The 13,461-nt window shown below is 44.0% G+C and overlaps 1 protein-coding gene across 1 annotated transcript in view; it reads left to right on the top strand.

Annotated features, from left to right (window-relative positions):
* Window positions 1-3,093: 3,093 nt before the first annotated feature.
* LOC121587240 (actin filament-associated protein 1-like 2) overlaps window positions 3,094-13,461 on the top strand; it is a 47,395-nt gene continuing 37,027 nt past the window's right edge. Inside the window, exons 1-2 of the mRNA XM_041904153.2 lie at window positions 3,094-3,230; window positions 10,311-10,439. Coding sequence (XP_041760087.1) covers window positions 3,215-3,230; window positions 10,311-10,439 — 145 coding nt within the window. The 5' untranslated portion in view covers window positions 3,094-3,214. The remainder of the gene's footprint in view (window positions 3,231-10,310; window positions 10,440-13,461) is intronic.

Consider the following 13,461-nt stretch of genomic DNA (forward strand, 5'->3'; position numbering starts at 1 on the left):
TGTCATCGATGAAGACCACCACACCGCGACCAAGCATGTCCAGAAACACCTCATTCACAAAGGACTGGAAGACTGATGGAGCATTCATCAAACTGTATGGCATCACCAGGTATTTTAATGCCCTGTGGTGTGCTGAATGCTGTCTTCCACTCGTCCCCTTCTCGAACACGCACCAGGTTGCACTCCGGAGATCAAATTTTGTGAAGAAGCGCACCCATGCATTGATTCAATCACAGATGGAATGAGGGGTAGAGGATAACTATAACAAATTGTCCCCTTGTTAAGTGCTCGGTAATCAATGCAAGGGCGCAGACCTCCGGTGGACGAAGTGTTGGGACGTATGAACCCCTGGCGCAGGGACTCGGAGACGTATGTCTCCATTGCCTCCGTTTCAGCCTGCGACAGGGGATATACAGTGCTATGAAAAAGTATTTGTCCCCTTTCTAATTTTCTCTACTTTTGCATATTTGTGATACTGCATGTTATCAGAGCTTCAACCAAAAGGGAACATAAGTGAACAAATAACACAACAATTACATATTTATTTCATTAACAAAGTTATACAACACTGAGGCAGCAAAGCATCCCCAAACCATCACACCACCACCACCATGCTTGACCTTTGGTATGATGTTCTTACTGTGGAATGCAGTGTTTGGTTTTCGCCAGGCATAATGGGACCCATCTCCCCGGAGGTTTATCGTACAATCCCCTGCCCGATGAGGTGGTAATTTGGTCGCCTGCGTTATGGAAAATGCGTGCGCCAAATTGTGGTATTCGGGGGGAATGCGCACGATGGAAGTAGTGTCTGGACTTTCCACCGTGGTTGCACCAACGGAAACAGCTAGACACCTACCCTGACACTCTCGCGACCCCCCCGAGAGAACCCTCTGCGGCCATGAATAGGTGGGGTTGTGTAGTGCTAGCCAAGGAAGGCCCAACACAACAGGGAAATCAGGGGACTCAATAATACAAAAAAAGTGATTTGCTCCTTATGGGTCTCCTGCGTAATCATCGTGACTGGTGCTGTAACCTTCCTAACAAAACCTGACCCTAATGGTCGACTGTCAAGTGCCTTAATGGACAATGGAATGGAAAGGGGAACCAATGTAATACCTTGACTATGAGCTACCAACCTGTCCATGAAGTTCCCTGCTGCGCCTGAATCGAACAGCACCTTACACTGGGAAACTACCGTGTGCTCAGGGCAGTGGACGTGTATGATGCGGTGTGCAGCAGAGGGCTCTGAACGAGTGTGGGTTTGCGCTACCTGGGATGATGCAAGAGTGCCCTGCCTACCGCCTCCAGACCCGGAAGAACCCTGATGATAACGTGCAGCAGAATGTCCTCTCCTGCCACAAGAGTGACACTGGAGCTGTCATCCTTCGTTCTCCCAGATCGCTGCACAACCCAGCTCCATCGGAATATCATCCGGGTTGAAGGGGTATGAAATGGGCAGGCCCCTTCCAGGACGTCCTCTTGAAGCTAGCAGGTTGTCCAACCGGATGGCCATGTCCACCAGCTGGTCGAAAGTCAACATGGTATCCCGGCAGGCTAGCTCCCTTTGGACGTCCTCTCGCAGGCTGCATCAGAAGCTGTCGATGAGGGCCCGCTCGTTCCACCCGGACCCAGCCGCTAGAGTACAAAACTCCAGGGCGAAGTCCTGCGTGGTCCTCGTCCCCTGCCTCAGGTGGACCAGCCGTTCGCCTGCCTCTCTTCCTTTGGGCGGGTGATCGAAGACTGCCTGGAAGACTGCCCGGAACTCCCTGTAGTTGTCCAACGTGGCTCCTCCTTCACTCCAGACCGCGTTGGCCCACTCCAGGGCTTTCCTCGAGAGGCAGGAGACGAGGGCGGACACCTTCTCCCGCTCCGATGGAGCCGGGCTGATGGTTGAGAAGTAGAGGTCCAGCTGCAGGAGGAATCCCTGGCAGCGGGCAGCTGTCCCGTCACACTACCTCGGTCGGGATAGACGAATCCCTCTGGGTGCTGGGGTGTGGGTGGCTGGATCCGGTCGCTCAGCTGGTCCCGAAGGGTCGGGTCCTCTCCTCTCCAGGCGTTGGACGACCTGGAGAACCCGATCCATCGCTTCTCCCAAGCTGGCTAGCATAGTAGAATGCTCCCGGACCCACGCCACGACTCCAGGCATGTTCCCTTCTCCTGCTGACTCCATGTTTGGGTGTGTGATTCTGTAGCGGGTGATTTAGGACGGAGTCAGGTGCAGGAGAGTAAATCACGGAATAAATTGTTTATTCGATAAACAGTGGTACGCAGCAATGCGTAATACACACCAGTGCGTTGAAACGGCGCACTGGGGAAAACAAGGCACATGGGTGAATATCCCGGCGATACACAATATAATCTAGCTCCACCAAGCTATAATATCCTCTACAATAAACAATCACACACAAAGACAAGGGGGCAGAGGGAACACTGATACAGGTACTGATGAGGGGATATGAACCAGGTATGTGTAATAAACAAGACAAAACAAATGGAATGATGAGATGAGGAGCGGCAGTGGCTTGAAGGCCGGTGACGACAAACGCTGAAGCCTGTCCCGAACAAGGAAAGGAGACAGCATCAGAGGAAGTCGTGACAGGTTTAGAATAAGGGTTAGGGTAAGGGTTAGGGCTAGGGTTAGGTTAAAGGTTAAATGTATGGTTAGGAAAAGGGTTAAGGTTAGGGCTTGGGCTAGTAGATAGTTGAAATGTTACTGATACTCTGTAGATAGTATATAGAGCATCTATAGATGGACTATCCAAATAAAGTGTTACTAAATGTTTTGGTTTGAGGAAAATGTATATTCTGTCTTTGTGTAGGCTATATATATATAGAACAAAGGTGTTTCTGTCTGGTCTTAACTTACTTACTTAACTTACCCCCCACCACACACACACACACACACACACACACACACACACACACACACAGACACATGCAACTTCCCCACCAGTGGCCCCCACCCCTAGTGGTCGCTTTATGTTGATTTTTGCAATTGTGCGAAGGGGAGTGACTTTTCTTATGGTCTGTACTGGGCGACGAGTTGAGTTGACAGGAGTTTCACTGTTGACTAGGCTACTCTCACCACCTCAACCTACAGAACCTCAAGCTGAGATTGTTGTCGTCAGAGAGAAGAACTGCAGCTCATATTGGAAAACGCTATGACATCAGGAAAATAAATAAACTTCTCAGGGACGCTTTGAGCATTACCAGGATGGACAAACAAAAAGGTAGGCTTACGGAAAAGCAGTGGGATATCATTTACTTTCAAGCAAAATAATGTTTCAGCAATACCTAGACGCGGTCATTTGCTGCTCCGGTTTCATTGCAAGTTCACCAGGCTACAAGCAAAACGTCACACATCATAATTCAGTTTATGAGGCTTAAACTTTCTAGTAAATTCTCTACAAGCTTTATTCATTTGATCAACATCTAGCCTACCTTACATGAAATAATTACTTCAAATAAATGTATAATCTTTTGTGTTAATAAATCAATTAGGCTTACTAATTGGGATATAATGTACTCGCCTATTATGTATTATTGACATATCACTTACATCAATGCATAGGCTATTACTAAGATATTACATGTAGAAACATTTTCCAGTTTGTGGCATTTTCGGTGCGCGCAACGGTACAACTGCAAAGCTTCAAAATGTTGCAAATAGAAATGTGATAGAGCTCCGCTCTTCCTCCTCTTGTTCAACATCAGTGCTCAGCACCTGCATTGTTTAACTAGGCCATCAGTTAATAATCTATCAGTCCATCAATCTATCTATTTCATCTTCTATCAATTTAATGCTACTTCGATCACTGGCTAATGCAGGACGTTTTATTGAAACCATTGAAGTCCAAAAAAGAGCTCCTGCGAGTGCCCCTGAATCCATTGGGTTTTCAGTTAGGCTTTATGACTTTGTGGCTTCTATCATGGAATGTAGCCTATTTAATAGCAGAAGAAAAGCAATAGGAAATAACCTCCTCTCTTTTCCGCCACTATGAAGTCTACAGAGATTTTAAGGTTAAAGTCTGGCCCATTTCACTTCTCAGTGAGTTCCTGAGAAGCATTAAAGCAACTTGTTTTGGCTTGTATTAATAGTCCTTGTATTTAGCTTTCAATGCCCCAAAACTGGATTGGAAATAAAATGACATCATGGACAATATCACATCCCCAATATCACTGTGTCAAAAGATATAGGCTACTTCAAGGTTTTAAGGTAGGCGATTGTGTACAGCTTAAAGCTGTCATGCTTAAGCTGACTGTCAGTCATTGCCCCACCACCACAGATTGTGTACATTGCTGATATCAGTTTTAATCATGTGTACATATTTGTGTGGCAAACACGCCACAGCTTCAATGGCTGCAGTGCCAAACCCATAGCAGCTCAGGAACAGGATGTTGTGTTGATGGTAGGATAGAGTCCTCTTTAATTTAGGAGATCAACATTCCCCACTCATTAAGACACATCCACTTTTCACCATTTTACCGCTTCTAAGAGCCTGTACACACACAAGCATGCATGCCATCCATGTACGCACGCATGCACACACACACACACACACACACACACACACACACACACACACACACTCCCACAACCCCATCACAGAGGAGAGTCCCTCATTTCAAGACTAGACACAACAGAGCAGGAACTCTTCTGTCACCAGTGAATACTTTTGATAGCTTTACATCAACAGCATGTTCAATATCCTACCATAGCTCTAGCCCCTTCTTTCACATTTTGGAGTGGGTGTCTCAAACATTTTTGAAATGTGGAAAATGCTACTGGTTTAAGCAACATTAGTTTTGCTAATATATAGTTGAAAAGCACCCACTTGAAAAACTTGACTTCTGAATAATGAACTTCAAAGTTCACTGATTTAGCATATCTGTCAATGGTCTCTCTGTTTGGTTTGAAATGAATGGTCACCTACTTTGAACACTCTTCAGCACTCCTACTCTGATGCACTTTATCAATACGGGCCCTTTCAATATGATCACCCAGACAGAGCCATATATTGACGTATTGTATATTATATGTCTTTGTGATCACCGTCAGTCTCAATGCAAAGACTCTCAAAGCAATCACCCTGCTATTCCTTGACATGGGGTACGGTACTGCGGTAATATAAAAGTTTAGACTATGAGGTAGAAACCATAGCGCAGGGGGTATTAGAAGACGTCATTAGGGAGACCTGCCAAAGCCCTTTTTCCTTAGGTGAGGAACAAAGGAAAAGAGGGAACCCGCTGGGGAGGAGAGAATGAGGCCAATGGAATCTCACTCCCAAGAATGAGCTGGTCGATGTCTGTTGCCTCTTGCTGTAACCCATAGAGCCAGACGCCAGTGCATCATGGCCTGCGTCACAAATTGCACCCTATTCCCTACGTGGTGTTCTACTTTGACCAGTGCCCTATGAGCCCTGGTGAAAAGTAGTGTGCTATATAGGGAATAGGGTGCCATTTGGGACGCATCCATGGCCCACAGAGCCTGCTGCCTAGATATTATAGTAGGATCAGCTTCAAATGAGCCATAGGAAGCCACACAGTACATCTTTATTCTTTGTTTGCCCTCGCAGCTAAACATTGCCACCAGGTTAACAGACAGTATTTGTTTAGTGACTTGGTTTTAGCGCTTTCTTGTCAAATCTGTCTTGTCTGAAGGTCGCTATGTGCAGATCAAACAAGTGAGGTAACAATGGAAGTCCTTTATCTCAAAGGGTTAGTAGTAATACCACATTGAAGGGTCTCCTTGTAATTAAAGACTATTACTAGATTATGAAGGTATATTCTTTCAATAACAATATTGTTCTTACATGAAAAAGCAATGTATTTTTACTAAAGGGCTGCTGGCAAAGGTGGGAACATGAAGTGAAGCATCATTGTAAATCATTGATTCCTAAAGGATGACAAACACACAGAAGAGGTGAAGAGAGTGAGAGAGTGAGTGGACAGGGGGAAATGCTGATTGCCCTGCATGTATTGGCTCCCGAGTGGCGCAGTGGTCTAAGGCCACTGTGCCACTAGAGATCCTGGTTCAAATCCAGACTCTGTCATAGCCGGCTGAGACCGGGAGACCCATGGGTTGGTGCACAACTGGCCCAAAGTCGTCCAGGATAGGGGAGGGAATGGCCGGCAGGGATGTAGCTCAGTTGGTAGAGCGTGGCGTTTGCAACGCCAGGGTTGTGGGTTTGATTCCCACGGGGGGCCAGTATGAAAAATAAAATAATAATGTATGCACTCAATAACTGTAAGTCGCTCTGGATAAAATGTAAACGTATTTGGTCTCTATGTAATTCCCATTATGAGAAGACCTCTGACTTTTTCATGTTTCCCTGTTTCTCTCCCTGGAGTGATGAATGAATAAAGAACAACTAAGCTCCTGAGTGAGACAAGACAAGACAAGACCTCAATGCCGCCCAGGCACTAAGGAGTTATTTTCATGGCGCCATTTAAAGACCATTGAGGACATCATATCAAGGGACATGTTTTATGTGGTCAATGTTGCAGTGGCAGTACAGAGTAGAAAGGCCCCGAGCCCCTCCCGCAATTTTCTCTTTTTGTTAACAAGTAGAGATAAAGGGACTACTGCAGCACAAAGGGCCTCTGATTGCCTCGCCCACATACTGCAGGCTGCAGAACTGGGCCCTCACTGTGGGGCTAGAACAGAAGCACTGCTCTATTCCCTTTGACGCTCTTCTACATAACAAAAAAATAGTTGTCATCATCACACATACATGATTGTCACATAGTCACATACAGTTGAAGTCGGAAGTTTACATACACTTAGGTTGGAGTCATTAAAACTCATTTTTCAACCACTCCACACATTTCTTGTTAACAAACTACAGTTTGTGCATGACACAAGTCATTTTTCCAACAATTGTTTACAGACAGATTATTTCACTTATAATTTACTGTATCACAATTCCAGTGGTCAGAAGTTTACATACACTAAATTGACTCTGCCTTTAAACAGCTTGGAAAATTCCAGAAAATGATGGCTCTAGAAAAAAAGTAATGGCTTTAGAAGCTTCTGATAGGCTAATTGACATCATTTGAGTCATTTGGAGGTGTACCTGTGGATGTATTTCAAGGCCTACCTTCAAACTCAGTGCCTCTTTGCTTGACATCATGGGAAAATCAAAATAAATCAGCCAAGACCTCAGAAAAAAATGTGTAGACATCCACAAGTCTGGTTCATCCTTGGGAGCAATTTCCAAACGCCTGAAGGTACCACGTTCATCTGTACAAACAATAGTACGCAAGTATAAACACCATGGGACCACGCAGCTGTCATACCGCTCAGGAAGGAGACGCGTTCTGTCTCCTAGAGATTAACGTACTTTGGTGCGAGAAGTACAAATCAATTCCAGAACAACAGCAAAGGACCTTGTGAAGATGCTGGAGGAAACAGGTACAAAAGTATCTATATCCACAGTAAAACGAGTCCTATATCGACATAACCTGAAAGGCCGCTCAGCAAGGAAGAAGCCACTGCTCCAAAACCGCCATAAAAAAGCCTGACTACGATTTGTAACTGCATATGGGGACAAAGATTGTATTTTTTGGAGAAATGTCCTCTGGTCTGATGAAACAAAAATAGAACTGTTTGGCCATAATGACCATCGTTATGTTTGGAGGAAAAAGTGGGGCCCTTGAAAGCCAAAGAACACCATCCCAAACATGAAGCACGGGGGTGGCAGCATCATGCTGTGGGGGTGCTTTGCTGCAGGAGGGACTGGTGCACTTCACAAAATAGATAGCATCATGAGGAAGGAAAATTGTGGATATATTGAAGCAACATCTCAAGACATCAGTCAGGAACTTAAAGCTTGGTCGCAAATGGGTCTTCCAAATGGATAATGACCCCAAGCATACTTCCAAAGTTGTGGCAAAATGGCTTAAGGACAACAAAGTTAAGTTATTGGAGTGGCCATCACAAAGCCCTGACCTCAATCCTATAGAACATTTGTGGGCAGAACTGAAAAAGCGTGTGCGAGCAAGGAGGCCCACAAACCTGACTCAGTTACACCAGCTCTGTCAGGAGGAATTCACCTAACTTATTGTGGGAAGCTTGTGGAAGGCTACCCGAAACGTTTGACCCAAGTTAAACAATTTAAAGGCAATGCTACCAAATACTAATTGAGTGTATGTAAACTTCTGACCCACTGGGAATGTGTTGAAATAAATAAAAGCTGAAATAAATCATTCTCTCTACAATTATTCTGACATTTCACATTCTTAAAATAAAGTGGTTATCATAACTGACCTAAAACAGGGAATTTTTACTAGGATTAAATGTCAGAAATTGTGAAAAACTGAGTTTAAATGTATTTGGCTAAGGTGTATGTAAACTGCCGACTTCAACTGTAGCTCTCATATTGATATCTTGTTGAGTCCATTTGTGTTTGGCCACATATGCTATACTATAACGGTCAGTTTCCCCAGTCACAGAATAAACCTAGTCCTGGACTAAAAAGCTCAATGGAGTCTACTGTCTGTGCTGAAAGGTATTTTGTTGAATGTCATAAGAAGATAATTGGTTCAGCTTTGCTTCCCTAATTGGAATCATGAATCTGCACTAACCTCGTTCCTTCTTTAGTAAAGGATGTTTCCCAAATTAGCAGGGAACATGAAATTCAGTGGAACACCAAAATGACTCACCAAATGTGTACACACATTCACCACTTCTGACCTTGGTGTAACAGAAGCGAGAATTTGAGAAAAGAATCCCCCTTTTCGTATGGGTTTTGGTTTTCCAGGATCCATATTCATAAAACAGAGTGCTGATCTAGGACCACTTTTGCCTTTTCGATCATAATAAATAAGATTACATGGACAGAGAAGACCTGATCCTAGATCAGCACTCCTACTCTGAGGCTTTATGAATACGGGCCCTGGCTTTCAGAAGGTTCAGAAGGTTCTAGTCCTTGTTGACGTCCGGGGGTGTATTCACTAGGAACCAAACAGAAGCATACGGCCGAAACGGGCAGGGACTAACCTGAATGTGTCCAACAAGAAACGCTAGTTTTCATTACCAGCCAACTCCTTTTTTCTATTTACAACTTACATCAGCTATGTTGGCCTACGGAGTCCCTTGGGAAACCCAACTACCAATCCATCCAATGATGGAATTTATAAATAAATTATCTGGGCTCCCGAAAGGACTGATCTGAACAAAAATATAAATGCAACATGTAGTGTTGGTTCCATGTTTCATGAGCTGAAATAAAAGATCCCAGAAATTTTACATAAGCACAAAAAGCTTATTTCTCTGAAATGTTGTGCACAAATTTGTTTGCATCCCTGTTAGTGAGCATTTCTCCTTTGCCAAGATAATCCATCCACTTGACAGGTGTGACATATCAAGAAGCTGATTAAACAGCACGATCATCACACAGGTGCACTTTGTGCTGGGGACAATAAAAGGCCACTAAAATGTGCAGTTTTGTCACACAATGCAATGCTACAGATGTCTCAAGTTTTGAGGGAGCGTGCAATTGGCATGCTGACTGCAGGAATGCCCACCAGAGCTGTTGCCAGAGAATTTAATGTTCATTTCTCTACCATAAGCCGCCTCCAGCGTCATTTTAGAGAATTTGACAGTATGTCCAACTGGCCTCACAACCGCGGTGGGGTTATGGTATGGGCAGGCATTAACTACGGACAACAAACACAATTGCATTTTATCAATGGCAATTTGAATGCACAGAGATACCGTGACGAGATCCTTGAGGCCCATTGTTGTGTCATTTATCCACCGCCATCACCTCTTGTTTCAGCATGATAATGCATGGCCCCATGTCGCAAGGATCTGTAAACAATTCCTGAAAGCTGAAAATGTCCCAATTCTTCCATGGCCTGCATACTCACCAGACATGTCACCCAATGAGCATGTTTGGGATGCTCTGGATCGACGTGTACGACAGCGTGTTCCAGTTCTCTCCAATATCCAGCAACTTCGCACCGCCATTGAAGAGGAGCAGAACAACAGATTTATTTTTTTGGTATCTGTGACCAACAGATGCATATCTGTATTACCAATCATGTAAAATCCATAGATTAGGGTCTAATGAATTTATTTTAATTGACTGATTTCCTTATATGATCTGTAACTCAGTAAAATCTTTGAAATTGTTGCGTGTTGCATTTATATTTTTGTTCAGTATATATAAACAACTTTTGGAATGCTCATATTTTGAGCTAGCCATTAAAAATCTAATGACATTTTCAAAAAAACGCTCTTTGTTGTTGCAAAATGTTTTCCTTTGCACTAATGAGTAATGAAGACACATCTGTTGTGTCAACAGTCCTGAACCGGCTGATCACAGCCTTGCATTCATTCCTGGTGGTGCTGGACAGTGAGAATCTCAGCTACATCGCTCAGGCCCAGAAGAAGTCCATCTCTGAACTGATGTCAAAGCTGCAAGACACTCCTGGTAGGTCACTGTTGTTGCTTCTTACTTACTTAGGCCCATTTCCCAATGAGGAGCATTGGCCATCAACAATGCCTCTCCTGCATACTTGGCAAAAGGTGTAGAATTGCAGGAGATTTGCTTTAAAACTGCAACATTCTCACTCAGCTCATGGCAAAATGTGTAGAATAGCAGGAAATGTGCTTTAATACTGCAAAATGTTATATCATCCTCATTGCAAAATGTGAAGAATTGCATGAGAAGAGCAGGGGGGGGATAGGATTGGCCCCCCCATTCTCATTGTGTCAGAGCGCTGTCAATCTGGGTTAGATTGTGCTGTTTTCCCGTTGGCTGGAATAATTTTTTGGGCTGCTCCATCGAGTTTAACAAGATGAAAACGGCACCCCTGGCAGCCTGAAACGAATGCCGTTGTCTGCATTTCTGTCATTAGAAGAAAAACATTCAACAACACAAGTGTCAGTCTTTGTCCATGGTAGGTACACACTTGATTATATATATATATATATATATATATATATATATATATATATATATATATATATATATATATATATATATATATATATATATATCTATATATATATATATATATATATATATATATATATCTGTACTATGTGGACACTTGCTCATTGAACATTTCATTCCAAAATCATGGGCATTAATATGGAGTTGGTCCCCCCTTTGCTGCTATAACAGCCTCTACTCTTCTGGGAAGGCTTTCCACTAGATGTTGGAACATTGCTGCAGGGACTTTCTTTCATTCAGCCGCAAGAGCATTAGTGAGGTCGGGCCCCTTTTTTAAAATGTTAAAACATACAATCTACTTGCAATGAAGCCGCTCAACATTTACATTACATTCAGTCATATAACAGACTCCCATCCAGAGCGAAACCACAGAGGCCACCAGGGTCAACGCCCTGCTCAAGGGCACGTCAACAGATCTCCCACAAGGTCAAAAACGAGGACCTGAACCAGCGAACTCTCAGCCATCGGCCCAAGCTCCCAACCGCCAGGCCACCAGCCCCCCACAGTTCCCCGAGAGCTGCCCCTAAACCATCCGAGACCACCCCCTTCCACTTGTCTCCAATTCCACATCCCAACCCTCAGCTTCCCTCAGCCCATCCCACCTATCTCTGCTGGCCACCCTCTTCCGATTTCTACACCCCATATATCTTTCAAATATGATGTGATGTTTAACATACCATTTTAATCTATCTAATCAAATAGAATCCACAGATTGTGAGTTGAAGATAAATAATTGTACTAACAGTATTAGTATATTAGTAAATGACTGACCAGGTCTCTCCAGATCTCCGAACAATGCTATTTATAGGGTCAACTTTAGATTAATGCTATGCTTTTTCAGCCATTCCTGAACCTGAGACCAGAAACATGCTACCTGAGGGCAATACCAAAACAAATGGTCTATTGATTCTGTATAGTCACAACAAAATCTGCAGAGGTTTGATGATTGTATGCCCGAAATATTCAACATTTTGTTGGTGGCAAGAATTCTGTACAATAGTTTTAGCTGGAAAGCACATTCTTGAACCTTGCATCGTTTTATATCAGTCAATCAATCAATCAATCAAATGTATTTATAAAGCCCTTTTTACATCAGCAGATGTCACAAAGTGCTATACAGAAACCCAGCCTAAAACCCCAAACAGCAACTAATGCAGATGTAGAAGCACGGTGGCTAGGAAAAACTTCCTAGAAAGGCAATAACCTAGGAATAAACCTAGAGTGGAACCAGGATATGTGGGGTGGCCCGTCCCATTCTGGCTGTGCCGGGTGGAGATTATAACAGTACATGGCCATTAAGGACAGATTTTTCTCCAAGATGTTCAAACGTTCATAGATGACCAGCAGGGTCAAATAATAATCACAGTGGTTGTAGAGGTTGCAACAGGTCAGTACATCAGGAGTAAATGTCACAGGGTATTTAGAGGTTGAAATAGCAGGTGCGGTAGAGAGAGAGAGTTGAAAACAGCAGGTCTGGGACGAGGTAGCATGTCCGGTGAACAGGTCAGGGTTCCATAGTCGCAGGCAGACGAGTTGAAACTGGAGCAGCAGCATGACCAGGTGGACTGGGCTCAGGTCCTCCAGGAGGGGAGGGAGAGAGAGATAAATTAGGGGGTGACAAACCGGGCAGGAAGATCACGTCAGTGACACAACCCACTCAAGTGACGCACCCCTCCTAGGGACGGCATGGAAAGCACCAGTAAGCCAGTGACTCAGCCCCCATATTAGGGTTAGAGGCAGAAAATCCCAATGAAGAGACGGGAACTGGCCAGGCAGAGACAGCAAGTGCGGTTTGTCGCTCCAGTGCCTTTCCGTTCACCTTCGCACCCCTGGGCCAGACAACACTCAATCATAGGACCTACTGAAGAGATGAGTCTTCAGTAAAGACGTAAAGGTCGAGACCGAGTCTGTGTCTCTCACATGGATAGGCAGACCATTCCATAAAAATTGAGCTCTATAGGAGGAAGCCCTGCCTCCAGCTGTTTGCTTAGAAATTCTAGGGTCAATAAGGAGGCCTGCATCTTGTGACCATAGTGTATGTGTAGGTATGCACGGCAGGACGAAATCGGAGAGATAGGTAGGAGCAAGCCCATGTAATGCTTTGTAGGTTAGCAGTAAGACCTTGAAATCAGCCCTAGCCTTAACAGGAAGTCAGTGTAGAGAGCCTAGCACTTGAGTAATATGATCATTTTTTGTTTCTAGTCAAGATTCTAGCAGTCGTGTTTAGTACTAACATAAGTTTATTTAGTGCTTTATCCGGTTAGCCGGAGAGTAGAGCATTGCAGTAGTCTAATCTAGAAGTGACAAAAGCATGGATGAGCTTTTCTGGATCATTTTTGGACAAACGTTTCTGATTTTTGCAATGTTACGAAGATGGAAAAAAACAGTCCTTGGAAATATTCTTGATATGTTCGTCTAAAGAGAGATCAGGGTCCAGAGTAAAGCCGAGGTCATTTTTTTATTTTTTTTGATGACTGTACAACCATCAAGATTAATT

This window comes from Coregonus clupeaformis, chromosome 18 (genome assembly GCF_020615455.1).
Source record: "Coregonus clupeaformis isolate EN_2021a chromosome 18, ASM2061545v1, whole genome shotgun sequence".
Lineage (NCBI taxonomy): Eukaryota > Metazoa > Chordata > Actinopteri > Salmoniformes > Salmonidae > Coregonus > Coregonus clupeaformis.